The sequence below is a fragment of the Hyaena hyaena genome, unplaced genomic scaffold (assembly GCF_003009895.1).
Source record: "Hyaena hyaena isolate Hyena2069 unplaced genomic scaffold, ASM300989v1 scaffold_28, whole genome shotgun sequence".
NCBI classification, from domain to species: Eukaryota; Metazoa; Chordata; class Mammalia; order Carnivora; family Hyaenidae; genus Hyaena; species Hyaena hyaena.
In genome coordinates, this window is record NW_024080660.1 from 5,317,857 (window position 1) to 5,345,726 (window position 27,870).

Consider the following 27,870-nt stretch of genomic DNA (forward strand, 5'->3'; position numbering starts at 1 on the left):
AATAAGTGAAGAGTGTGGGAGCAGCATTTAACATAACCCTTGCCAAGCAGGGGCCAGGAGGTGAAGAACAGGGCCAGAGCTGAGCAGCGCTGCTGGGCTTGGGGTGGGGGAAGCAGCGGTGTCCTGTGTGGTGGCAGGAGGCCGAAACGCGCTTCACGTGTCTTCAAAGAAGTGGGAAGGCAGGCGCACGACGGGAAAACTGTTCTATCCCCAAATACTACAGAGCACGCTTCATGGGGTCTGAACACACACTTACGGCATAAAAGAATTTCAGTTTTCTGTTTTCAGAAAGGAAAAATCTCAAGTCTCTGTGATTGAGTTTCACATTAATTGGTACTTTATTTGCTTAAAACCTAAACATTGTCAGTTAAGAAGAAATCCACTCTGGTGTATAGAACTTGCCATTTAAATTCTAGGTGTTTTTGGTTTTTTTGTGGGGGTTTTTTTTTTTTTGATCCTTGGTAAAATTTTACCCAAGAAACAGAATACATATATATTTAAAAACATGAACCACTATAGAATGAAATAGGAAATCAAGAGTGACTTAAGTTTTGGTGGCCCTTGCCTGTTTTTTTTGTTTTGTTTTGTTTTTTGCTTTTTTTTTTTAAGTTCCTGAAAGAATGTAGCAGGATAAAAGGATCACTGGCTCCCGGTCTCTTTGAGATAACAGGTGAGTGAATTAAAAAAAAAAACAACAACCCCCCTACCACATAAGGTCAGGTGACCCCATTCCCTGCCCCGCCCCCACAGTAAAAAATATGAATACTTTTAGTAACAATTCAGAATTCGTCTCTATCTCCTACCTGACCCATCAGTGGAAGTTTAGCATCCTCATTTTCTGTAGAGGTCTATACTTGTGTCTATAGACAATATAAACTTGTATTAGATGACAACTGATTCTTTTAAGTCCCGGTAGAGAAAAAGAAGCAATCATTTTTAACTAAAACCTTCTACGTTTTTTTGATTATGGTTCAACTTGCTACTGTTTAGCAAAAAGCAAAATTTCCAGAGCGTTCACCTCAAATCTTATTGCTTTACAACTGTGGTACACCTTCCATTAAAAATAAAAAGATGAGGCGGTCAATCCAGTGATTACTCTGACATGGCTTTCATTGGGAAGGGGTGGGAAAGAGGGGTGACGGCAAAGAAAAGGCTAATAGACAAAAAAGTAAATTAAACGTACAATGGTTTTCTTGAAAAAAGAGAGAGAGAAAGAGACAGAGAATGTTATTTTCAAGAAAAGGAAAAAAGCATTGAAAGCCCATGAGTCAAGCCATAGCCAAAACCATGTTCTATCTTAAGTAAGTTTTTTTCCCCTTTTTCTTTTTTCTTTTTTTTCCTCTTTTTTTTAATAAAATCTCTCCCCAAACCATCATCACTTTTTTAATCCTCCCCAGACTGGGCTTCATCTTCAGAGCCTTCGTCTCCAGACTTCTCAGGTGGGGGGCTGGCAGACGGTTTCTTTTCTGCAGGGCTTTCTGCTTCCTCGTCGTCTTCTTTGGGAGAAGGAGTCTTTTCCTTTGATGCCTTTGAAGCTGTGGGGCGACCCACCTTCCCTTTGCCTTTCACAGGGCTTGGAGTCACTGCAAGGAGAAAAATACCAATTTGGGGAAGGGAAGAAAAGGTCTTTAATAAAAATCAGCTATAAAACAAAACTGTTAAGAATATAATCTATAAAGACAACACCCTAACTGACTAAAAAGTCACGGTGGGTACTGGTTCCCCATCACTTCTGCCAACATTGTGGTGTCATGTTAGCAGTAATGTTTATAATAAAGAAAAGGGATGCTACAGAAACTGCACACTATCCTTAGTGGTTTGTGAAACTAAAAGTTGTTTCTGATAAAAGTTATGTTTAAAAAGTGGGTCGGGGATGGGACGCCTGGGTGGCTCAGTCGGTGGAGCATCCGACTCAATTTCAGCTCAGGTTGTGATCCCAGGGTCGTAGATGGACAGAGCCTTGAACTGAGCTCCATACTGAGCATGGAGCCTACTTTAAGATTATCTCTCTCTCTCCTTCTGTCCCTCTCCCCTGCTTGTGCACTCTCTCAAATTAAAAAAAAAAAAAGGCGGGTCAAGAAGACTGCATAGAACAATGGGAGTAGAAATTAAAGCCATCAAAAAATTTTTAAAAACTTTTCTAAGGATATATCATTTATTTTATTATTTTTAAAAAAAAAATCTTAAGTTTTATTTATTTTGAGACAGAGACATGACTTGAGCCAAAGTCGGCTACTTAACCAACTGAGCCACCCAGGTGTCCCTTATTTTATTTTTAAGTAAACTCACGCCCAAAGTGGGGTTCAAACTCATGACTGATATAAGAGTCCCATGCTCGGGGTGCCTGGGTGGCTTAGTCGGTTAAGCGTCCGACTTTCGCTTAGGTCATGATCTCGCGGTTCGTGGGTTCGAGCCCTGCGTTGGGCTCTGTGCTGACTGCCAGCTCAGAGCCTGGAGCCTGTTTCAGAGTCTGTCACTCCCTCTCTTTCTGACCCTCCCCTGCTCACGCTGTCACTGTCTCTGTCTCTGTCTCTCTCCTAGAAATAAATAAAACATTAAAAAATTAAAAAAAAAAAAAAAAGAGTCCCATGCTCTACCAACTGAGCCAGCAAGGTGCCCTCATCAAATAACAGAACTTTTGACAGTCCCATAATTCCTTTTTTTTTTTTTAAATGTTTATTTATTTTTGAGAGAAAGTGAGTAGAGGAGGGGCATAGAGAGAGGGAGACAGAGAATCCCAAGCAGGCCCACACTGTTAGTGTAGAGCCCCATGTAGGGCTCGAACTCATGAACTGCCATGACCTGAGGGTCCTGGTCCAAAACTGAGTCAGAGGCTTAACTGAAACTGACTCAGAGGCTTAACTGACTGAGCTACCCAGGTGCCCCAGATAGTTCCACTATTCTTAACGGTAAGAAGTGATTAAAAAATTTATAAATCACCAGTTCTGTTTGCCAGAAAAAACAAAGCAAATTGAACTTTCTGAGTTAAGTTTCACAAACCACTAAGGATAGTGTTCATCCCAGTAGCTGCGACTGGGAGACTATCTGGTGGAAACCGTAACGGCTCAAAGAAACTGAACCCACGTTGCCAAGCGTGGTTTCCTTAGGCTAGCACAAAGGACGGTGCCTGGATCAGAACAGAGAACCGAAATGGGATTACAGGTGTGCATTTCATATTCTCAAGTCTTTAGTAGCTGCTGGGATGGTGACATCAGCGGGAAAAAGGGGCGGGAACTGCAGTGTCTCCAGCACCGTGCCTGACACAAGCAAGTGGCCACCGAACCTTGCCTATAAGGCAGAAGCTGGAGAACAGGGCTGAGCCATCAGGCTCCTGCAGGGGCTTAGAGTCCTTATTAATAAAATAAGCGATATTTCAACTGGGCAAGACAGGGTCCTTTCAGAATCCTTTCATTCCTGTTAGGTATGTGGCCACTGCCAACCCCTAATGAAGAATTTCTGTAGAGAAAAGTTTATTGGCTCTTGAAATTTTTCAGAGCAGTAATTTAATTTCACTTCTGCACAACTCACCTGTAGCCTTTAGCCTGGGTTTGGGCATTTTCTTTTCTTTTCTCTCCGGTTTGGACTTCTTAACCATCTTTTTATTTTTCTTTTTTGAACTGCCATAGTCACTATCATCATCATCTTCCATTAGGAAATCTTCATCGCTGCCGGAATCTTCTGAGAGGAAAGAAGAATTTCAACGTCCAGCTTAATGTCTACATCCTTCCAAGTGAACAAAGGGAGACCGTGCCAAGTGTGACTGGATTGGGAAATAAACACTCTCAAGTTCTGCTGGCAGCCGTGCTACGCTTTGGCCGGAGTCACTACCAGCCCCCTGTGCGCAGTGGGTTAGCATGCACATGTGGGCGACACCACTGACTTGTACGAAGAGTTGGATGAAAATAGGAATTTAATCTGAATAAATACTGAAGCCATCAAGTAACTTTTGGTAGTTCCATCATTCCCCTGTAGAGCGGGGTGGGGGGACCAGGGAAATGAAAGGGAACCAGCTGGGTGTGTTTGGGCCAATTATGAACCAATGAAATAGGAAAGCTAAATATAAAGCAAAAATACACATAATTAGTAAGTCTGAGTAATGTGTGAAGCATCTAGATTCTGCGATGAACACTTGCTGGGGGGGAGGTGTACGCCTTTCACTCCCAGGCCAAAACACAAATCCAAATCACAACGCCCACCATGTAACCGCCACTCTAACAACTCTTCATTTAGTATCTGAGTTCAAATGATGGACATCATCATCAAGAAGAGTCCTTGAATCTCAAAGTATCAGCAGGTATCAAAATCAGTCATCTCGTCTAACAGCGAATATCTAATTTAAGGACCAGCTGTAATACTTAGCATCCACAACAACACAGAAGCCATCAAGGTCACAAACTACAATCACGACCAAAGTTAACAGAAGCCACCTCTACATACTCTCTTGGAATGGTGCCTCATCTTCCTCCTCTTGTTCTTCCTCACTGCCCACATCCTCCATGAGCATCTCTCTCTGTTTGGAGGCTGCTTTAGAGGCTGCCTGCCGCTGCTGGCGCACATTTTTATGATCTTCTTTCTCATCTTCACTGTCCTCTATAATATCAAAGTTATAATGCAACAATCAGAGAGTTGTGCGTTTATTTGACGGCTGACTAGAAAAGCCAACATGAGCTATAACCTTCAGCTTTATTTCATTCAAAAAGGGTTAATTCTGGGGCTCCTGGGTGGCTCAGTTGGTTAAGTGTCCGACTTCGGCTCAGGTCATGATCTCATGGTTCGTGGGTTTGAGCCCCACTTTGGGCTCTGTGATGACAGCTAGCTCAGAGACTGGGGCCTGTTTTGGATTCTGTGTCTCCCTCTCTCTCTAACCCTCCGTTGCTCATGCTGTCTCCTCTCAGAAATAAATAAAACATTAAAAAAGAAAAAAAAAAGGGTAAATTCTATCCCTAAAAATTCCTACAAAACATACAAGAGGAGCTAAAATTTGAAGAATGAACTTGAAGAAGATCATGTACTCATTATTTAAAAAAATTTTTTTAAATGTTTATTTATTTTTGAGAGAGAGAGAGACAGAGAGAGAGAGAGAGACAGAGACAGAGCATGGGCAAGGGAGGGAGACACAGAATTTGCAGCAGGCACCAGGCTCTGAGCTGTCAGCAGAGAGCCCAATGTGGGGCTCAAACTCACAAACCATGAGATCATGACCTGAGCCAAAGTCAGGCACTTAACCGACTGAGCCACCAGGCACCCTGATTATGTACTCATTATTACATAGAAAATAACTTGGGCCATGTAGTGCAGTTTTTAGGTGTGAACACCTGCTTCTTATAACATACTTTAATCTCATATCATTGTGTCACTCCAAAATTATCAATTACATTTCAATATGTTCACAGTTTTTAGAAACTAAAGTTAGAAAAATATTCTTTTATTTTGTTAAGGTTTATTCATTTTTCAGAGACAGAGAGACAAAGCATGAGTGAGGGAGGGGCAGAGACAGAGACACACACAGAATACAAAGCAGGTTCCAGGCTCTGAGTGGTCAGCACAGAGCCCCATGTAGGGCTCAAACTCATGAACCACGAGATCATGACCTGAGCCGAAGATGGATGCCCAATGGACTGAGCCACCCAGGCACCCCAGAAAAATACTTATAAATTCTAGAAGAGGGGAAGACTGTCTTCCAAAGATAATTATCAAAGATACAAAGATACAAAACCTATTTCTTTTCAACTCAGGCAGTCAGGTAACACACTTGGGAAGAACGAAAGCCAGCAGCTCAGTGGTGTATATGCAGTGAAACTGTCGGGCCTCCACATTATCAGCCAACAGCAATCCTACTTACAGGAACATCCAGGAAAGCAAAAGAAGGGGAATGTAGGTCAAAACTAAAGTAGTTGGGGGCAGTATAGAATAAACCCTCAATTCTCAGGAGAGTTAAATTTGGAAAAATACACACTACCAACAAGTAATCAGGATTCAACATTTTATTTGGCCATGGATTCTCTTATTAATTCTTTTGAGTTAAAATTCTTACCAAAGAAGACTGCTCTGTGGTTGCTGTTTCAAAGGACTACTTCCCAGCGAAAGTGAGTAAGGGTGAAACTATCTTCTGTTGGCTCTTACCCTGGAGCTCCTTACCACCCTCCTTAGATCTTTCTGTCACTTAGTATTACACATAATCGTTTAGGTCTATTCAGTTTGAATAGTTGTTATTTGTTCATGTAAATAGTTTTCAGTGTTGATTATGCATAAGAATAATCTGTAATTATTTTTAAAAAACAAAGTCCCAATGTCCCACCTCCACCTACTGAATCAGAAATCCTGGGGTGGGACAGAGCATGTAATAAGCATGTTTAAAAAAACCCTCAAGGGTAACTATAGTAAGTCACCAGCACTGAGCCCTTCAAAAATGCAAACCTCTTCATAATGCCAGTATTTACGACAGTGTCTAGCACTATTATAAACCTGCTTATTAAAATGTCCAGTGAATACAGACATAAATCAATCCACCTATTACATTAAAAATTGTTTACTACCTGCTGAGTGAGAATCATCCTTCTTGGTCTTCACATCTTTTTCTTCGGAGTCCTCACTGTAAAGGGAAGAGGGGAGAAGTTTAAAAGTCTTAGATTAAAATCTAAGTGAACACACATCTCTGATATCTCTGATGGGGGAAGAACCTGAAAAATAACTCTTTTATGGATGAAATATTCAAAGAACATTTAATAATAAAATTCTCTGTTGTCAGAGGCAGAGTCTAAAAATAATAAAAATAAATTACACAATGTATGAATGGTGGGAAAGCGGGCAAATAAACCTGGATGGCACGAAATACAGATGCAGAGAACACCTAAAACAATTATTTAAAAAAACTGGAGTGTAGTTGCATAAATTACAATGTCCCTAAAAATTTATCTAAAACAAAAGGAAAATAAATCAATGAATTATCTCCTTAGATTTTTTTTGCCTCCAATATTATCTATACATCAAAAACATCAACACACAAACCTGCCTTGTATCATGGAGAGAATAAAAGAGAGCTCAAGATCACTGCCAAGTAAGAAAACGTGCTTCAAAGTCCCATGGAAAGTTATATAAAACCATTCAAGTCACAGAGATGCACGTTTTATGCCCTTAGAAATCTTATTCTGGAATCTGGGTTCTAGTGTCCTGTCTTTGTCATTAATTAGTTGTATGATCTCAGGCAAATCACCTGGTACTCGTCAGGGCTTCAACTTGATGATTCTATGAGAAACTCTGACAAACAAAAAAAGAAACACTCAACATAAAAACAGCCTTCACAGCTTTTTCAAATAGCAGGTCTTGTAAATCGCTTTTGCTATTTCCTAGGATCTGGACCACAGTCAAATAACAAACTACCAAACTCAAGATTCCTGAAAAAAGAGAGAACCCAACCCTATTTCTTTACTAAGTAACCTGATTCAAGACACACCGACACCAGAATGCTGAAACCTGGGACCGGTCTACATGTTTTTATGCAAGGTAAGCATTTAATTCACCCATTACAATGACAAAGAACTACAGCTGTCTCTAGTTCTTTTATTATTGGGTTTACAGAGACCATTAATCCTGGAGTCTCATTACAATAAAGTCAAGTAAAAGCTGAACTTTTACAAGTAGAGATCAATCGAAAACTCAACACAACAACGGTCTGAGGGAATAAACTTTACAAGGCACTTAGTACAAATGGCAGTAAAAACTGTATTTCCACCATTCCCGACACTTAGGAAAGAAATAAAACCAAATGATTAGAGCAGGGGAAAGTTCAGGCGAGGTATTAACTGCGTCAATGACACATTACAGAACAGGTGGCTGGCCACAAAGAAACCCACTCCTAAGAGAAATATAAAAAATGAACCTAATGGAAGAGAATCTAAGTTGGGCTACCACAGAAAACTGGATTAAAGACACATTACAAAACTATGGAAGACTTGTCTTCCTCCCCACAGCACAATTTTGTCTTATTTTTCCTCAAAAACACATTTCTGAAATTTTCCAGGAAAGAAAACATTGGAGGTAAGTATTGTCATTTCTAACAAACTTAGCATCTATGAATTCAGAATGGAAAGACTTCTGTGCAGGGCTTTATTTGACAAGACTTGAGTACTGGAAGGGAAATATGTTAGAAGAGCTGACGAGAAAGACTGTATTTCTTTGAACTGCTCTAACTTCAGGTATTTGGAAGCAGTATAGCCCAATGGTTAAAACGTGCACTTTGGAGTCCAACAGACACGGTTCCAAGGCCTGCTGGTCCACTTGCTGGACGACCTTGGGTAAATCACTGTCACGGTCTCTAAGCTAGCAAGACCCCAATACAGGTGTTGCCAGAATTAAATGATAATGAATATAAATTATAAATTAGCACATAGGAGAGACTGGCAAAGAATCATCCACGGTAGCTATCACCATTATCGCCATCATCCCCGTCATTAAGGAGGTCTTAAAATTGTGCCACATGGAGTATGATGGCTCTGTGATGGCAGAGGCAAAAAACTGCAGTATCCTCGTCTCAGAAGGCAAGTGTAGTTAAAATAACAACTCCTCTGAACTCATTTATAAAACTAAGGGAAAGGAAACTGCCCCTCAAACGACTAAATTATCTGAACAAAGAATTATAGACAGCAAAACTCAGCAGTCTATACAAGTTAAGGTTCTATAAGCTTTAGTTATGATTCTGCCAGTGATATGTGACTGAACAGGAAAGGTACTCATTCTTTGCTATCATCACTACAATGAAAATGTCAATACTAACCTCAGGGAACAAATTACATACTTAAACACTCTTTCTGCTTATGTTCAGAGGTTCGAGTGGCAACAAAGGCATTCTTGGAGATCACCTTGGATTCCAGATTGAGTCCAAGCAAGCCTCATGACCTTAAAGAGGCTAACCTATAACTCAAGAAGTACTGCCTGAGATAAGAAATATGCAAAACAACCTAAGTGGACAATAAACACTTTCCCCAAGTTAATGGAGATTCTACCAATTTAGACAGCGGAGGCCACCCTCACCTCCAAGCGAGGACACCGTAAGCAGGAACAGATTAACAATGCCTCTTACCTATCTTCCTGTGAATTCTTTCCAGATCGCCTCTTATTTTTAGCTTCTCTGGGAGATGATCGAATTTTCTTAGCTGGAGGGCCTGAATCTCTTCCATAATCTTCATCTAAACAGAGCATTTTCAAATTCAAATATTATAATTTTTACATGTACAAATTGCCACTGTTTATTTATGGAGATAAGCATCTTTCATGCTATTTAAGTGGTCAGGGGGCATGATTTCCCACAAAATTTTCTTTCATTTTTAAAAAATAAATTCTTTTCTACCCCGGTCCCTTCTAATCTCATGTGTGTATTTTAACATATCCATACACAGTCAAGTATCTCTTATTATTTTATATCCTACCCTTTTAATTTCTTAAAGATATTCCTATGTTTCAACATCTATTTACTTGAAAACTATTACAGTAATAAATACAAGCATTTCAGAATGTAAAGAACCCACAATTCTATAATCTTAACACAATTACTGTTATCAAGTAGATCACTCTTGAAATAAAGTATTAAATGGAGCATACTCTGACACTTGAGGAAAATATCTCCAATATCAAAAGTCCTATAGAACTTGATAAATGCAAATATTTAGCAAGCATTTAATAAATGTTAGCATTACTTCTGGGAGGTTGGATTGTATGTCATTACTCTTCTTTACATTTCTGCATCTTCTAAGTTTTACCAAAGTGCACATATTATCTTTATAAAGTAAAATTAGATTTTTTTTTTTTTAAAATATTTTTATTTATTTCTAGGAGAGAGAGAGACAGCATGAGCAGGGGAGGGTCAGAGAGAGAGGGAGACACAGACTCTGAAATAGGCTCCAGGCTCTGAGCTGGCAGTCAGCACAGAGCCTGACGCGGGGCTCGAACCCACAACTGCGAGATCATGACCCAAGCGAAAGTCGGACGCTTAACCGACTAAGCCACCCAGGCGCCCCAAGTAAAATTAGATTTTAAAAAAGCAGAAAAAATAGCAAGTACATCTGGAAAATAATGACATTAAGGACATACTGTAAGGAAACATTTCATGGCTAAGATTTCAACCTACTACTCATTCTATGATGAATTAGTTCACAGACCTAGGATGTGTCACAAAGTGCTCTTATCTTAGTTAGTTTACTATGCAAAACACTTAAATACTTCCTAAGATAAGATACAAGTTTTGCTGTGATGATAGCTGGAGAAAGATCAATAAACACTGCATCAGAATTACTGCGCGTTCAAGCTGTGGACTTCAAAACCAGACAGGAAAAAAGTTATCCAAGTATTTATTATCAATGATCTACTAAGGAAAAGTAAAAAGCCAATGCTTTGTTTAGGGTGACACAAATCCTGATATAATATACATAGTTTAAAAATCAAAAAATAAAACTTATTCTAAAAGCATGATAAAACAGTACACTGAGTTGACAATTCTTCATTATTAGTTGATCCAACTTATAATTTATTGAAATCACGAAAACTTACCAGCATCATCAGATTCCTGAAACTGTGAATAATCAACCACCTTTCTATTTCTGTAGAAAGAAGAGACTCTGTTGAAGATCATAAAGATGCAGCACTTTCCTAAGACATTAGAACACTTGTTTCTATTTCATAAACAAAATCAGAACTAGCTGTGTGACAATTATTTTCCGACAAGCCCCCACCTACTTCAGCCAAAAAGGCTTTACATGTTGTTACAGAAAAGTGTAGTTTAAAGGTATTTAAAACTACAATTTTCCAACTGCTCATCTCAGTGATAGCTCAAATATTCTCTCCCACAAAACCTCCCACCTCCCCAAACATACATGAAACAGCAAAATGAGCCAAACTACCATATATATTAATTACATAGAGATATCACACGTGCATCAACAAAAACTGTAAATATTTTACATTTTTATGCTTACTGATATATACACACACATGTGTATACCTGATAAAGTTATCACTAAGTTTTTTTCAAGGCAAAGTGAGTTTTAAACATAATAGTTACATTATAACATACGAATTATGGTGACAGTAAATTAAGCCTTACAAAGAAGAAAAAAATTAACTGATCTATTCAAAAGCATCTTTTTCTTAAAGGAAATTATTGATAAATTAAATTGATAAATTAAAGCATTAATTCCTTAAAGGGTCTGTGATTAAGAAAAATACAAAATCACAAATTTTCTTGACCCAATGATTTTAAGTACTTCCTATTAGGTAAGGCATCTTTAACATCTTGAACAAATCTTTAATTTCCATTTTCCTATTTCATACTTTAAAAGTTGAAAACACCACCTTTAGAGATATATAAAAATTTCCAGGTTAGTATCCAAATACACTAGCTTTCAAAAGAGCCTTAGAGGTATGGTACTAAATGGATACTGAATATGTGAACCAAAAGGATTAAAAGAAAAATGCCACCAACTACACTTAAACCTGAGCAGAAGAATATTTCTGATTTTATAGAGTAAGACACCATTTGTATCCAAAGACAGGAAGTGTAGAATTCAAGCACGTGTACAACTTATATATAATATGGAAAAATGAAAGGTGTAAGACTGAATTCTAAAAACATGTTTGGGGCTTATATGGGGAGGAAGGCATAGCCATACCCTTGGCTTTGGAGAAGAAAGATAGGCTCTAAAGGAATTTTGCCTTCTGTTTTTCTTTAGTCTACCAGCAATGAATTATCTTCTCACTGTACTGCCTCTGTAAGTCAAGATGCAAAACTTTAAAACATGCTCCAAATGTTTTGTCACAAGCAGCTGACTTTATATATATGAATACCATTGTAATAGGAAAGCTAACTTCAAAAATATGACCATTAATTCCACTTATAGGAGATAGCTAGCGTAGTCAAATTCATAGAGAAAGAAAGAAGAATGGTGGGGGTGCCTGGCTGGCTCAGGCAGTAGACCATGTGACTCTTGGTCTCGGGGTCATGAGTTTAAGTCCCCCACCCATGCTGGGCATGAAGATTACCTAAAATAAAGTAAAATAAAATAAAATTTGTATGTTTATAGGTTTATTTATTTCTTTTGAGAGAGAACAAGAGTGGCCCATGCATGAGCGAGCATGTACAAAGGGGGCAGGGCTAGAAAGAAGGGGAGACAATCCCAAGCAGGCACTGCTCTGTCAACCACCCAGGCACCCCAAATAAAATCTTAAAAAAAAAAGAAAGAAAGTGGGACCCCGGGGTAGCTCAGGCAGTTGAGCCTCCCATTTTGGCTCAGGTCATCATCCTAGGGTTATGGGGTTGAACCACGCCTCTCACTCCCTGCTAAGCATGGAGCCTGGTTAAGATTTTCTGTTCCTTTCTCCCTGCCCCTCTCCCCCCGACTAGGGCTCTCCTCTAAAATAAAAATAAAAATAAAAATAAAAATAAAAATAAAAATAAAAATAAAAATAGGGGCACCTGGGTGCTTCAGTCAGTTAAGCGTCCTGATCTCCAGGTTTGTGAGTTTGAGCCCCACATCAGGCTCTGTGCTGACAGCTGAGCCTGTAGTCGGCTTTGGAATCTGTCTCCCTCTCTGCCCCTCTGCTGTTCACTATGTCTCTCTCTCTCAGAAATAAATAAATGTTAAAAAAAATTTCTTTTAAATTTTTATTGTTTTATTTATTTCTGAGAGAGAGAGAGAGAGAGCATGAACAGGGGAGGGTCAGAGAGAGGGAGACAAAGAATCTGAAGCAGGCTCCAGGCTCTGAGCTAGCTGTCAGCACAGGGCCCGACGTGGGGCTTGAAGCCACAAACCATGAGATCATGACCTGAGTGGAAGTCGGGACGCCCAACCGACTGAGCCACCCAGGTGTCCCCCGCAATTTTTTAAAATAAAAATAAAAATAGAAAAATGGTAGATGCCAAGGGTTAGGGGGAGGGGATGGTGAGTTAATGATGTGTATAGTTTTACTTTTGCAAGAGAATGAGTTCTGGAGGTTGGGTGTACAACAGTGTGAATGTATTTAACACTATAGACCTGTACACTTAAAAATGGTTAAGATGGCAGGGCACCTAGGTAGCTCAGTTGGTTAAGAGTCTGACTTTGGCTAGGGTCATGATCTCACAGGTTTGTGGGTTCAAGCCCTGAGTTGGGCTCCAAGCTGTGGGGATCCTGCTTGGGATTCCCTTTTTCCCTCTGTCTGCCCCTTCCCCACTCATGTGCCCTCATCTCTCTCTCCCAAAATAAATTTTAAAAAATTTTAATGGTTAAGATGGTAAATTTTATATGCTTTTACAATTTTTAAAAAGTATAAAATATTTTTTAAAAAGACTATGGGGGGGCTAGTAATTAAATGTGTATTATGTTCTAGCAAAATATTGATTTTTTAATGACAGATGTCATGAAAAACAGTGTTATGATCATAATGTTAAAGATGACCAGTTTTTGCATTATTTAGGATCAAGAAAAATGGGACATGTAACTAGAGGAAGGAAAGTATCCAGAAGAGGGAGTGTGAAATCTCTAATCTCTAATAGGTAATATACAAGGTTCTGAAATTGCAGGCATAATAATTCTAGTTTATCCCTGCTGATGAGGTCACAACTAAAACAATGGTACAATTTCTGGGTACCATCTATCAATAGATGCATCCTATGAGACTAAATAAAGAAGGGTAAGCAGAATGGTGATGGGTATGGTATAGAATTTTTAACTTGCAAAAGAGAAAACATGTTAGCTACTTTAAGGTTTTGAAAAGGCTTATTAGCTTTGTGATCAGATTAGGTGTGGGTTCAAACTTTGTAAAAGTTTGCTAATGATAGTTATGAACACTCCAGAAAGGAATTCTATACTAAAAAGTATGGAATCTTTGTTAACAGGAATCTCGGGTTCTGGTTCTAGAACTCGAGGCAAGTCACGTAATTTACCTGGGCCTCAGATTCTCCTCTGCTGGAACTAATGACCTAAATGGGTATGCCTTTATTTATTTATTGCCATAAATTTATTTTTTTTAGTTTATTTATTTAAGTAATCTCTACATCCAACACGAGGCTCGAATTCACAACCCTGAGATCAAGAGTTGAACATTCTTTTGACTGACTCATTAAGTGTCCCATGCCACAAATTTAAATAAATTAAAGTTAAAAAAAAAAAAGGTTTTCTCAACTGCAAATAGTCACCTTTCCTTTTGTATACCACACGTCTTTGCTCCTGTTGCTGTCCCAGTGATTGCCTTCACTAAACTGAGCTTCTTGATACCAATGGTCTTACACCCGCATTTTGTTTTCCACTTCTTTTTCTTTTCTTTTTACCACAGAGCAAGGTAAACAAGCAAGCACTCATTTATTTTTAATTTTTTGCTCTTAGGGCCAAATTTAAGAAGTCTGTTAGAAACCTAATTTTGGGGGCACCTGAGTGGTTCAGTCACTTAAGTGTCTGACTTCGGCTCAGGTCACGATCTCACAGTTTATGAGTTTGAGCCCCGTGTTCAGCTCTGTGCTGACAGCTCAGAGCCTGGAGCCTCCTTCGGATTCTGTGTCTCCCTGTCTCTCTCATACTCTGTCTCTCTCCTTGTCAAAAATAAATGAACATTAAAAAATAATAATAAAAAAGAAACCTAATTTTGTAAAATACTTGAGAGAATAATATCCAATCTCCTAAAAGTCTTTGACCTCATCTTTTGCCACTTACACAAATCTGTAATTCCTCCACGCTCTTTCTTCACCACTGGTCAGGCTTCTCCTTGACCAACATTGCTGCTTGTGTTTCTCCCCCTCACACTAGATACAACCTCACCTACTCAACACCTTTAATCCTTTATTGGTACAATTATATAATTAACCTAATGTCTGTTTTCCCTACTAAATGTGAATTTCCTGAAGACAGGGGTTGGGTCTCCTTCATTCAGAACACCAAGTCCAAGAAATGCATTTGATGAGTGAACGGACTCGGCATGTGTAAAGGGTCAGGATGAAAAGGCATGAGAGAGGATGTAGTATGTGAGCCTTCAGTTTATCAGACATTTAATTTTCACTGCCCTTAATGACATAGGAAAATTCAGTTTCCTCCATGTGAAATAACTGGTTACTTTAGATCTAAAAAATTAAAAAGGCAACTATTTACTACATTTTCTTCTATCCTAGTTTACAACAAGCAGAACTACAAAAAATGCCATGTAAGCCCTGCTGATAGGAGTAATTAAATTTTTCAAAATTAAATTCAAAGGCCACTCCCTCCTTTGAAGCAAAATATTTTACTTTCAATTATGTGAAGATTATCAGAATTATCTTGCATATATGTCCTTTATCACAGAAACTATAAAATGTGGGTAATGCAAAATATGAACAGTAGCAAATTTAAGGATTACTAGGCGCAAAAAAAAAAAAAAGTATCCCGCCACAAATTTCAGAGAGGTTAAAGAAAAAATAATTTGAATAAAACATCTATGAAAATGGGTCATTCTTAATAACTCATTATAATGATTTATAATAATAACTCAGTTCATTTCCTGCCTTCTAAAGTGCTTCAAAACAATAATAGAATTACAATTTCCACTACTTGGAGATTTACCTTATTTAGGGTAGAAATGCACTTTTAATGAACTTATTCCAATGTAAACTGAAAATTGAGAAGATATACTAGGATGGAAACACAACACTCATGAGCAATACTTAAGTCTAAGGGTGTGAGAAGTTCTACTTCTAACTGAAAACAAAGAAACAGTCTTCCTTCCTCAAAAAAATACCATTACGTAAATTAAATGTCAAAGCTAACCCAACTCTTCAGAGTAAAATGAGCATCGACGACTAAGACAGGAACCAGAAGGGGGAGGACAACACAAAAGTTCAATATAGCACAGAGGTTAAAAACAGGGTTTTGAACTGGGTTGAAATCCTGGCTCTGCCACTTACTAGTTGTATGTTCTTGAGCAAGTTACTTCCCCTCACTGAACTTCAGTTTCCTCACCTGTAAAATAGGAATAACAATACCTATCTCTCAACATTGTTGTATCAGGTACACAACTAACCAATAAAGAGCAGCTCTCATTGCTTGTAAATACTAACGTGTTCCACCCACGATACCACTGCTGTTTCGAACATAACACAACTAACGGTTATTTGAACATGAGGATTAACTTAGGCTTTTAAAATCTGTATGTCTTGAAAATCCATGTATAACTTTGATGGCCCCCTCCCAAACTTACTTAACAACTAGCCTACTGCTGACAGGTAGCCTTATCAATAAATAGTTGATTTACACATGTTTTGTACGCTATATGTATTACATAATGTATTCTTACAAGTAAGTTAGAAAAAAGAAAATAGATTTATAGCATTGTGCTGTTTTTATTGAAAAAATACCTGCATAAATCTGGACCTAGGTTGTTGAAACTCAGTGTTCAATGGGTCAACTGTACAGGAACACAAAAATTTCACTTATATGCCTGCTCTGACTTTAAAAACTTACATAATCTCTGTCTAGATTCTAAATGTACCTTGGTCACAGCAAACCAATTTGTGAATGATCACCAGAGAACTCTGAGGTGAGACTCCCCACTTGTGCATTAGGTTGAAGAGCAAAAACAAAGGGTAAAGTGGGAAGCTGGACACAACACTAAAATATCTGGTTTGGGCACCAAAAGTAGATAACTCAAGCAATTCAGAAGCAGTAGGGACTTTTTCTTCTACTCTTAATCAACTTATTTTTACTAAATACTGATCGGTCTACACCCACAATGCTCTTTCTTACAGCAGTGACTGTGTAAGACCCAAACAGCAAGAGGTTGTGTTTTACCTTCCCTCAATATTCTGAAAAGTTAAGGATCAGTGTCTGAGATGAAAATCATCACAATTTTGAGATAACCTTATCTAATCCCTTCTTCCCTTTCTTTCTTTCTTTTTTCAAGTAAGCTCTAGGTCCCACATGGAGGCTTGAACTCATGACCCTGAGATCAAGAGTCCCATACCCTATCAACAGAGCCAGCCAGGAGCTTCTAACCCTCTTAACTTTACAGATGAGAAAACAAAACCACATAATCCAGCTCTACTTACAACAAGCCTGTACATCAAAACATGGGAGTCATAACAAGCAACCAACAATTACATATAATAATATAAATTGACACCCTAAGCTCTATACCACAAGAAGAGCACAAAGCCATTTTCTCAGGGCAAACTGGAGAGCCTTTAAGACAATCTATTATATTATTTAGGTCTATCAGCAGACTACACTTCCATTTCTCCTGAAGAAGTTCTGGTCAACGCAGAGAATAATGAAAAAAAAACCCAACTTGTTAACCTTCCAGAATTTAACAAGTTTCCCATTAGGCACTTAAAGCACATCTGAAATCTGAATTTTGAGAAACCTAAAATAACCAACATTGCTCTTGTCACTAATCACCTGGGTGGTAAACATCTCATTTCATCAGATAGATGAGATCCTGTAGAACAATGCATTTCAATCGATAGGTCACAACCCACTACTGGGTCCTGAAATGAATTTATTGGTATATAACCAACATTAAAACAACAACAACAAAACAAAAAATATCAGAAAAAAAACTGTACCTAAGTAACATATAAGTTACCTGAAACTTATTTCAGGTGTTAGTGTTGTGTGTAGCAACCTCATCAAAAAAGTTTGAAACCCACTACTCTAGAATAAAAAGTGGATTGCAAAAGGAGAGTTCTCAAGTTTTTCTTGTTTTTACCTTTACAAAAAAGTTTGTTTTTGATCCTTGGTAGCAAAAAAAAATAACATCCCTTCCTATTTTAACTTCCCATAATTTTTTTTTTTTAAGATTTTTAAGTAATCTCTACATCTAACATGGGGCTTAAACTTACAACTCTGAGATCAGGAGTCACATGCTCTACCAATTAAGCCAGCCAGGTCCCCCTCCTATCTTTAAAAGAATTTTTTTTCCCATTTATTATTATTATTTTTAAAGTGTACTCTGTGCCCTATGGGGGGCTCAAACTCATGACCCTGAGATCAAGAGTTGGATGCTCTACCCACTGGGCCAGCCAGTCGCCCCTAATTTCTTCTTTTAAAAATGCTTACTTTTTCAAACTTAAGCACTCCAAAAACCTATCAAAATACCAAAAAAAAAGAAGACCAAAACAAAAACAAAAACAAAAAAAAATCCCAAACCCCTCCAATAATGAAATACTTCTTCCCAAGAAGGTAAAATCTGCTTCTAAAGTCCACTCACTTGATTCTATCATCTATCTCCTGGATTACCATGGTTTACAATTTTCTTTCTTTTTCTTTTTTAAAGTAGTCTCCAGGCCCAGCGTGGAACCCAATGCATGGCTTGAACTCGGGACCCTGAGATCAAAAGTTAAGCTGAGATCAAGAGTCAGAAGCTTAACCAACTGAGCCATCCAGGCGCCCCAAACCATGGTTTAAATCTAACCCTTCATCCACATGGTCCTTACAATTTCTAGGACAGTTTCTACTTTTTTCTTCAAGGCTAATTAGGGTTCCTTTAACCCCTCCTCATGACTGACTTCAAGCATCCTCACAACCTTGTTTCCCTCCAGATTTATCAAGTAAAGACTATCAAGTAGTGCCCCAATCTAACCATAACAATATGGTTTATAAAGATGTATATGCAGGAAAGAGAGAGATCAGGATTAAGAATGTCCTCCTAGGGGCGCCTGGGTGGCTCAGTTGGTTAAGCCTCCTACTTCGGCTCAGGTCATGATCTCACAGCTTGTGGGTTCGAGCCCCAGTTGGGCTCTGTGCTGACAGCTAGCTCAGAGCCTGGAGCCTGCTTCTGATTCTGTGTCTCTCTCTCTCTCTGACCCTCCCCAGCTCACGCTGCCTCCTTCTCTCTGAGAAATAAAACATTAAAAAAAGAATGTCTTCCTATTCTACTCTATATTTGCACTCATACAATCCAAGTATCATAAAATGTACTGGATATATTCCAATTCCAATAACTAAAGCCTCTTTTGGGGGTACGTGGGTGGCTCAGTCAGTTAAGCATCTGACTTCAGCTCAGGTCATGACTTCATGGTTCAGGAGTTCAAGCCCTGAACCAGGCTCTCTGCTGTCAGCACAGAGCCTGCTTCAGATCCTCTGTCCATCCCTCTCTCTGCCCTTCCCCACCATGCTCTCTCTTTAAAAAAAAAGAATAAAAGAAAACCCCAGTAATTATTTAAAATTGTTTTGTATACTGATAGTTCATTTCAACATATTTATCTTTCTCAACTTCCTACTATCTGTAAACTTAGTCAACATGGGCCAAGACCAAAGTCCTTTAAGGCATCAGAAATGTTCTTTTATGCTGATGGTTATCCTATTCATCTGCCTTCTCCGAGTATGGATATTGAGGTCCAAGTCCATTTATCGAGGTCCAAGTCCATCACAATGAACGAGCATTATGCCTATATTTCAGTCATTTTCCCCACAAGGACCTCATGTGAAGCTCTGTCAAAATCTTTTTTGAAAGAGAAACTCAGTATTTTTACAGTATCCTTTTATTCTATTTTTTTAAACAAATGGGCTTGTTTAAACCAATGATAGTTAAGCTTTTAAAAAATAAGCCTTTTTCGTTTGAACCGAAATATTTCCAGGAACCACAAAATAAAACACAGCCAGGAAAAAGGAAAAGCAGCACTATAAGAGCACGAATTAATTCTAATGCCAAATTTAAATAATTTTCTCATTACAAGTTTTCCCAACTTGTGTTCTGTCAAGATAGGTTTTCTAAAGGTTTCCTGACCAGATCAATTTGGATATTATCACCTTCTTAAACAAGTTAAAGCTTTGAAAATCCTGCATTAAAGAAACTTGCTTAACTTTGATTTCTGAAATTACCAGTATTTTTTAATACTCTGGTTTCTCTTCAGATAGCAGAAATATTTCACTTTTTAACTTTTCTTCTTTTTTAGAGAGAGAGAGATGGAGCACAAGCGGGATAGGGACAGAGAGAGGGGGAAAGAGAATCCCAAGCAGGCTCTGTGCTATCAGTGCAGAGCCCATCTTGGGGCTCAAACTCACAAGTGGTGAGATCAATCGTGACCTGAGCCACATAAAGGCTCAGACTCTTAACTGATTGAGCCACCCAGGCATCCCTAAAATTACTAGCATTTTAATAACAAAATTTGAATCGAATGCCTGAGAGAGCCATGAAAGTCGACATTAGGAAGACTGACCTAGGAGATTGTTTTTTTGTGAACCAACACTGAATTTAAAATTATTACAACAGCAATTAGTACTATGCACCAGATACTCAATTCAATTCTCACTCAATCCTCACCATCATCTCACAAGTGCTAATTTAACATTAATTCCATTTTATCTGAAGAATCTAATGCTCAGGTTGGCTAAGTAACTTTCCTATCATTGCAAGCTATTAAGTGGTAAAGCCAATTTTCCAACTCAAGCCCATCTAACCCAGTACCCCATAGGGCACTGTTGATGCCTGCCACCTCTCAAAGCTTCCTTTCCTAATCGCTCACAAACCTAACTACAGAACAGAGACTAATGAAGTTTCTTCAGATTTACATAAAGTTTCTGTAGAACTACTCTCCCCCCTTAAAACTTATCTCCCCCCATTCTTCTATTCCTCAAAGATTACTCACATGCCAAGTTTTCTCGGGACATAAGAACATTAACTCACAGAAGCCTGGATACTTGAATGCAATTAAGAGTAACCTCTTAGAATTGCTTCACTCCATCTTAAGCTTCAAGTTCCTTATGGCTAAGATTTACTCTTTGACTGAACCTTGTATCACTGTTATTTATAATTAAACATAAAATTCAAAACGTTATAAGACACTATAAAACAAAAAGTAAAAAATAAAGTAAAATGAACATTTAGGAAAGCATTCCTACATTTTTTGGATGGAAAGTTTCTAATTTCTGTGGCAGAGGGAAGGGAGTGAAGGTTTGAATGATGAGCACATGTTTATGAGCTAATTGTCATAATCTCCTACTAAATCTTTTATCAGCTTGCTAAGGTTTCAGTCCAGATGAACAAATACTAACTCCTACATGGCACTTATTCTTAACATATATTCAGTTCCACCATATTCTCTCCATATAGGAAAATATTTTGTTTAAAAGTCACACACGCACACACACATTTCAGTGAGAATATAGTATTAGATAAATAAAAGGGGCGAGATTTTTCCCAACAGAAGTTGAGTGTAAAACCTATGCACTTAGGGACAGAGAAACCTCAAGCGGGTAGGACTTAAGGGGTCTCAGATGCCCAAACTACCAAGTAGAGTCCTGTCTGGAGCAGAGCTTCGGGAAGCTCAGCGGCATCTTCCAGTCATCTTAACCCAAAACACCAGGCACAAATCTGTAGCCTGTCAGGTTTAGCGACTCATTACAACGAAGGCAGAGGCAGATCAGAAGTATGGAGTACCTCACCATACAAAGGAAAACAAAAGGGTTTAGAGAAAGGTACTTTGTTCGGGGAAACGAGATAAAGCAGTGTCCCAATAGCCTTGAAGCACAGTAAGAACGTGTGTAAGGAGGTTAACATCAGATCTGACCACAAAGTGGAGCCTACTACTTGGCAGAGTGGTTAGATGTGAAGTTTGGGTCCAGCAACTCCTCACCTGAAGCTCTGAAGTTGTACGCCAAGTTCTGCAAGTCAAAAGGACCTAACTCTGACAGAAGTGTTATGTCTTATTCTTACTGACATAATTTCAAACAGTCAAGTTTCTGATAGCTTCTGCTTTTAGAGAATGGTTTCTTAGTAGGAGAGCAGTAGTCACCATGAGGAGTAAGTCTTTACAGCTGCAGTTAATCTGTGGCAGCCAGCCAGCCATGTTTGTTTCCCAGCCCAATGAATAGCAGAGTGGATTTTTTACTTTTAAGTGGAGCTAACATTTAGTTCACGTAGTTCATCTTCGGGATCAGCTTAGCTTGATATATGAAATCTTGAAGGTCACCTTGGTTCGCAGGAACTGGAAAGGTGCACAATTCAAAAAATAGATGTGCACGAAGCAGCAACTAAAAATATGCAATACCCAGTAGATACGGTCTTTGGCAACCTGTGGTCTCTGTCTGAAGTATTTCAAAGACCTGTAATTATGGCTACTTAGACAGTAGTTATTTAAAAATATGGCAATGTAATTCTCTAACTATCAGTTGTACTTCCTAGAATCTAAATAGGTTTTTCAAAACAAAGGGATGCCCTGGTTTGACCAAAGTGGTCCTGTGCTAAATCAAAGGTTTTCTACTGTGCACAACATGGTGGTCTGTAAACTGCTATCTCTAGTCTCAACAATCCAAAAAGCTACTTCATCACAATCTGGAGTAATGAGGTCATATTTATTTCTATCTTTGCAGCTGAGAATTTTAAAATGCAAACAGAAGTAACACTTCACAGCATATTCAATAGCTTCATTATTAAGTTCAAGTAATCAAAGTTTACAAAGCAATCCATCTGGCTGTGCAGGCTCTAATTCTTACTATTCCAGAAGAGTGCCACTCACAGGACTAGGGTATGGTGTTCTGGGATTATATAGTATGGTGACCTTGTTTTAGTTTTCTGGGAAAAACAGACCATATAAGTAAGTAAACAAAACCAATTGCCCTTTCTTAAGTAAAAATTACTTTCTCCATATTATTTCTAGAGTTGGAAGAAACCTATGAAAACTGTAAAATGCTTTGTGGGCAAGCTACAATTATTCTAATGGAGTGCAACATCTCCATTACATAAACCTAAGCAGAGACTGGAGCCCAAGTCTCCTGATCTCCAGGGTTTCACTTGCTTACCATGTTACCTCCCCACGTTTTACTTAAAGCACTAAAAATTCAACCACTTACCTTAGCTTGTAACTTTTTGTCAAGTTAAATCAATTCCAATTTTTAATTAACCTTAATTTTCCTTCTCATTATAACATGCTGAATTTTATGAGTGTTGAATCTTTCCAAATACCAAGGTTTTTTTTTTTAAACTTTTTTTTTTTTAAGTAGGCTCAATGCCCAATGTGGGTCATGAACTCAGGACCCCAAGATCAAGAGTCACATGCTCTACTGACTGAGCCAACCAGATGCCTACTCTGGCATCTTTTAATGATGGATCAATAACAGATTTTAAGTTTTGTTCCTGGAACAAATCCTACTTGATCATATATATTTTTAATACACAAGGGATTCAGTTAGCTAATACTCTGGTGTTTCTGCATCTATAATTGTATGTAAAATGAGTCCATTAATTTTCTTGTAGTGTCCTGTAGGTGGCTTTGAAAACTATTCACCTGATTTAGTTAGAGGGTACACACCCTTGCATTACAAAACATATAAACCTGAAGCAATGCCACTTATCTAATGCTCACATTTCTTTCCACAAGTGCCCCACTATTTCACCGCTTTTCCCTCTCCATTCAGGTTATCTTCCTTTAACCTCTTCACATATTATCCTGTTCCTTCCCCAAAATGGTCATTTCACCCCCTCCCCCATTTTAAGGTTGGTCCTCTCCAACTCTGTGCAACTTTCTCCAAGATGGCAAGATGCACTACTACCATGAAGGTGTTCCCTGTGGCAGTATGACTCACAGGGAAGATCACACTGGCTGGGGACTGGCCACACTTGGATTTGAAGTCCTGCTTCACCTCTTAACAGGTAAACTGGCCAGTTAATTTAGCCAAGCCTCAGCTACTTCATATGAAATGGGAATAACATATACCTTGCTTGAAGAGTTCTTTCAAGATTGTGGGATATGTGTGAAGCATCAGCCAGAATACTTGGCACAAAAAAAAAAGTTGCTCAGGGATAGCTCTTTTGACTTTCAACGCGATTTTATTTTTTCTAAAATTGAAGGTTGAGAAAGGTACTTCTGTGGTTAAAGGCCCACAGTCTCTATTCCACAATTTAGAAATTCAAAAAGTTCTGAAGACCAAATGTTTCAGTTTACGTTTGTGTGTGAAAATTGTTTTATTACAGAGTCACTATAGTGTTTGATTACAGGAGCACTACTGCAGAACTCACTGGTGACAGCACATGAATAGGCACCATTACTTTTAACATTTTTTTTAAAAAAAACCTGAACTTCCAAACACACATGGCCTTCATGGTTTCAAACTATACAGGGAATGTGGACCTGTACAACATTCTATGTGGAATGAAATATAAATGCAAATCTAGTAGAAAGGAAAATACCTAAGACTCAGAGTTTAAACACAGTTTTGCTATTTCTACACTTTAATTTTTTGGCTTATAAATCATCACTGGTAAGCTAAAGGAAATGGACTTAATCTCTGAAGTTCTTTCTAATTAAAAAAATAAAATTACAAAGTATCTCAGAAAATTATTTTAAATTGAGTTAAACAAAATTGCTTATTTAAAAACATTTATTTAAAATAATTTTATACCAACCAGTATGAACCTATGCTTTTACATCTAAACTTTCAAGATTAAGGGTTCCTAGCAATCTCAAGCACTAAACAAAAGACAACCAGATATCAAGTACACTTATGTTACAGAAAGGAACAAACACTGATCTGAATGACTTGGATGATTTTCAAAAAAGGAGGAGGCTCTCTGGAGAATATACTAAGTTGAATTTCAAGAAATCTGGTTTCTAGTCTGGGCAAGTCAGTAAATCTGAGCTTTCTTTCTCATCTTTTATAAGTAATAGCATTTCCCTTCCTCACAAGATTCATGAAAACACTTTGTAGGGTTAAAAGTGCCATACACTACAATACCACCAATACATATCAGGTAGAAGGTAACGTGATTATTATTCAGAAGGGGTGAGGATGAGCAGGCCTGGTATTTAAGAAATCTAGGTTCTAATCCCAACCTTTACATTCATGAAGTGTGTGATGCAAGGCACTTCACTTGTCCAGGTCCCCACTGAGTCACTTGTAAAATGAATTTGCCTACATTTCTGTCTAGCTCCAAGACTGTAATTTTATGCTATAAAATTGAACCCAAGGCCTAAAATATTTGAGCTCTCATTTATAAACAATGAGTCAGATGCTGTAAAAGGTAAAGACAGCAATACTGTGTGAACAAAACTACTTGGTTAAGTGTTGCACACCGGTCTACAAAAAAAACCTGCTGTAGCCTATCAGTTCACCATTCCCTTCATACGGAAACTGGTGTCAAGCAGCTATTAGTACATTTCTAATACTTCTTTAAATGCTCAGGTTAGTATTAAAATGAAAATGAATATTTATAGTTAAGTATGAAAAGCAGAAAAATCTCAAAATTATATACAGGCCTAAAGGGCAGAAACAAACCCCAAAAGAAGATGTGCTGACACTCATTTTCCAACTTGTGCTTTTTTTTACCCCCGGGTTTGTTTTTAAACAGGTTGATCATTCTGGTACCTGGTCAATGTCTACCATTAACTTTTCTGTTAAATACCCTCAGGTATATAGATTCTTCATTTACACCTTGGAACAAAAGCACTTCCCTAAGATTAAGACAATTTTGTTGCAAAATTTAACAAACCACCAAACTCAAGTTTTAATTATTTCTGCTTTATTATTGGTCATGAGTATATTAGAAACTTTAAAAAAAAAAAAAGTTACAGAGATTTTAATCACTAAAATATATCATTAGAAACCAAGCTGCTTTAAAATTAATACTATGAAGGTGACCCCGGAAGCCAGTATATTAATTTCGTTCAATTAGGGGAAAATAGACAGTTAAATTTATTTTTAACAGCACAATGAACAAGAAAAAATTTGTGAAGACGTCCCAATGCCTCCAAAAACTGGACAGATCCATGCTTAATATATCCCCAACTGGTGATATTTAAAAAAAACACACACAAAAAAAACCAAAGTTTCCAAATTAAAAAAAAAAGTTCTGTTCGTGTTCCAGTGTCTAGATCTGGGAACACAAATTGAGGCAGAGGAGTATAATAAAGTCACACCATAATATAAAGTCATCAAAACCTAGTGAACCGAAGTTAAAAGGTAGAGAAACAGTCCAATTTCACCACACAGTAATTTACTTCCAGAAACAGGAGATCCAATCCAGAGGAGTCAAATCTTTATTACGATATTGTCTATTTAACCTGATCCTAAAGAAAATATTCTACATAAATTGATGAGATACATTGATCAATTTTCATGCCAAAAGAAAAAATTTGCACACTATAATCTGAAATATCTATTCAGACTCCTTGCCAGAAAGCGGGCAAAACTCTTCCCGGTGGCGATGGTGAGATATCAGAGATGAGGGTAGAAATTAGAAGGCAGAAAAGCAATCAGGTAGTTAGTTTGCACTCTCCTCATGCGTCCCCCCAGCCCCGTCCCCAACGGAGAAGTATGCCGTCCCATACCACCACCAGTCGGAGACGGATGATCTAGTGAGGAGATAGATCGGTGTGGGACAAAACCCCTTCCAGGGTTCCAAACCTCTCTTTAGAGCTCTAGGTCAAAATACTTCCGTTCCTCCAAAACTTGGAATGAAGAAGGAGAAGCAACAACTGTTAACATTTTAAGTCTACACCTTCACCTATTTATCTAGAAAACACTATGCGAAGCCGCCGATTCCTTCACATCGAAAGCGTCACGGACATTACATTAGAATTAACAGTAATTTGCAAAAGCCCTCCTTTTAAAGGCCTCAACACATTGGGTTAAGCCACACCCCTCCATAAATGGCACATTCCATACAATAGCCAGGAGGACGGCACAGGGCGAGTCCACCGTCCGCTGGGGAACTGCAAACTTGTTGAAATGCTCAGAATCAAGTCTACGGGTTACCGGAACCTAGACCCCTTATTATTTAGGTTACTTGGGGAGGGAAGGAGAGGGTTACAAAAACATCCGAGACACGTACGCCGGGTGAGCGTAGAGAGGCAGCGGGAACGAGAACCACACGGGATTTGGGTCGTGCTGTTAACCCGCACCTTCCTGAGTATGGACATTTCCCCGAGGAAGGACATTTCTAGTCGGAGGGAAAACAGCGAACTCAGGGGGTGGGGGATGGGGGGAGGTTAACCCGCTCAGAACTCGGAGTTTGAGGAGAGGCGACAGTCATTATTTTCCAGGGCCCAGTCCCGAGCTCTCACTTTTGCCTGAAGGGAGAAGAACGGGTCCCGCCCACGCCCGGCCCAATCCGGGAGGCGGGGCCCCGCAGCGACCCTGGAGGACAGAGGCGGGGCCCGATGGCGGCGGCGCCCCTCCCCCTTTGCATGGAACACCCCCGTCCGCTAAAGAAAGAGGGCTGAGTTCCCCCACCCCCACGCAGGCAGAGGGGGCAAGGGGCCACCGGGCGTCTCCGCCCCTCCTCACTGAAGGTGGGGAGCCGAGCCTGAGTCCGACTCATAGGGTCTCCCCGCAGGCTCCAAGGGGCTGGCCCTGAGGAGGTGGGGCCTGGGTGGGGGCGCTGACTTCACACCCCTCCCCCTCCGGCCGCTGGCGGTTCAGGGAACACCCCGCCCGCTCCAGTGCGGCGGGTGGGGGAGGCAGCAGAGCAGCCTGGAGCCCTGCAGCGGCGCGGGGCGGGGAGGAGCGCGCGCATGGGCGCGCGGCCGCCACCCCCGCGCAGCCCCGCGAGCCAGCAAGGCCCCCCACGCTCAAGGGCGCGCGCGGGCCCCGAAAGGGAGGAGGCCGCGCGTGGCACTGGGGAGGACCGACTGCAGGCTTCTGTCCCCCCAGTCCTTCACCACTCACCCCCAACCCCTTCCATCCCGCTCCAGGCCTCGGACTCCGCACTGACCTGACAGGCCGAGACATGTTCGCTGTCGAAACAGGACCGAGTCGAGAAGCCAAAGACCAGGACCCCCCCCACCCCGCGCGCTCGGCGCCCCACCCCCCCCAACTTCGGCCGATGGGGCCGCTGCCGCCGAACCCCGGGCTGCTGGCTTCTCAAACTCCGCTGCTTCTTGGTTCAGGGCCCCTTAATCAGACGAGCCCCCCGCTCCCCCGTCTCTTCAAAATGGATGAATCAAAC

The 27,870-nt window shown here is 39.4% G+C and overlaps 1 protein-coding gene across 2 annotated transcripts; it reads right to left on the minus strand.

The window, feature by feature from the left end:
- Window positions 1-416: 416 nt before the first annotated feature.
- On the minus strand, window positions 417-27,870 carry NUCKS1 (nuclear casein kinase and cyclin dependent kinase substrate 1). 2 transcript variants are annotated; one of them, XM_039227507.1, is made up of 7 exons: window positions 27,637-27,870; window positions 10,543-10,592; window positions 9,080-9,185; window positions 6,537-6,592; window positions 4,438-4,590; window positions 3,529-3,675; window positions 417-1,583 (listed from the first exon to the last, which is right to left on the minus strand). In XM_039227507.1, the coding sequence occupies exons 1-7, from the start codon at window positions 27,651-27,653 to the stop codon at window positions 1,384-1,386; spliced, it is 729 nt and encodes a 242-aa protein (XP_039083438.1). In that variant the 5' UTR covers window positions 27,654-27,870; the 3' UTR covers window positions 417-1,383. The 2 variants fall into 2 exon arrangements, with proteins under 2 accessions (XP_039083438.1, XP_039083437.1); XM_039227506.1 differs by having other exon boundaries at window positions 3,529-3,678; window positions 27,637-27,869.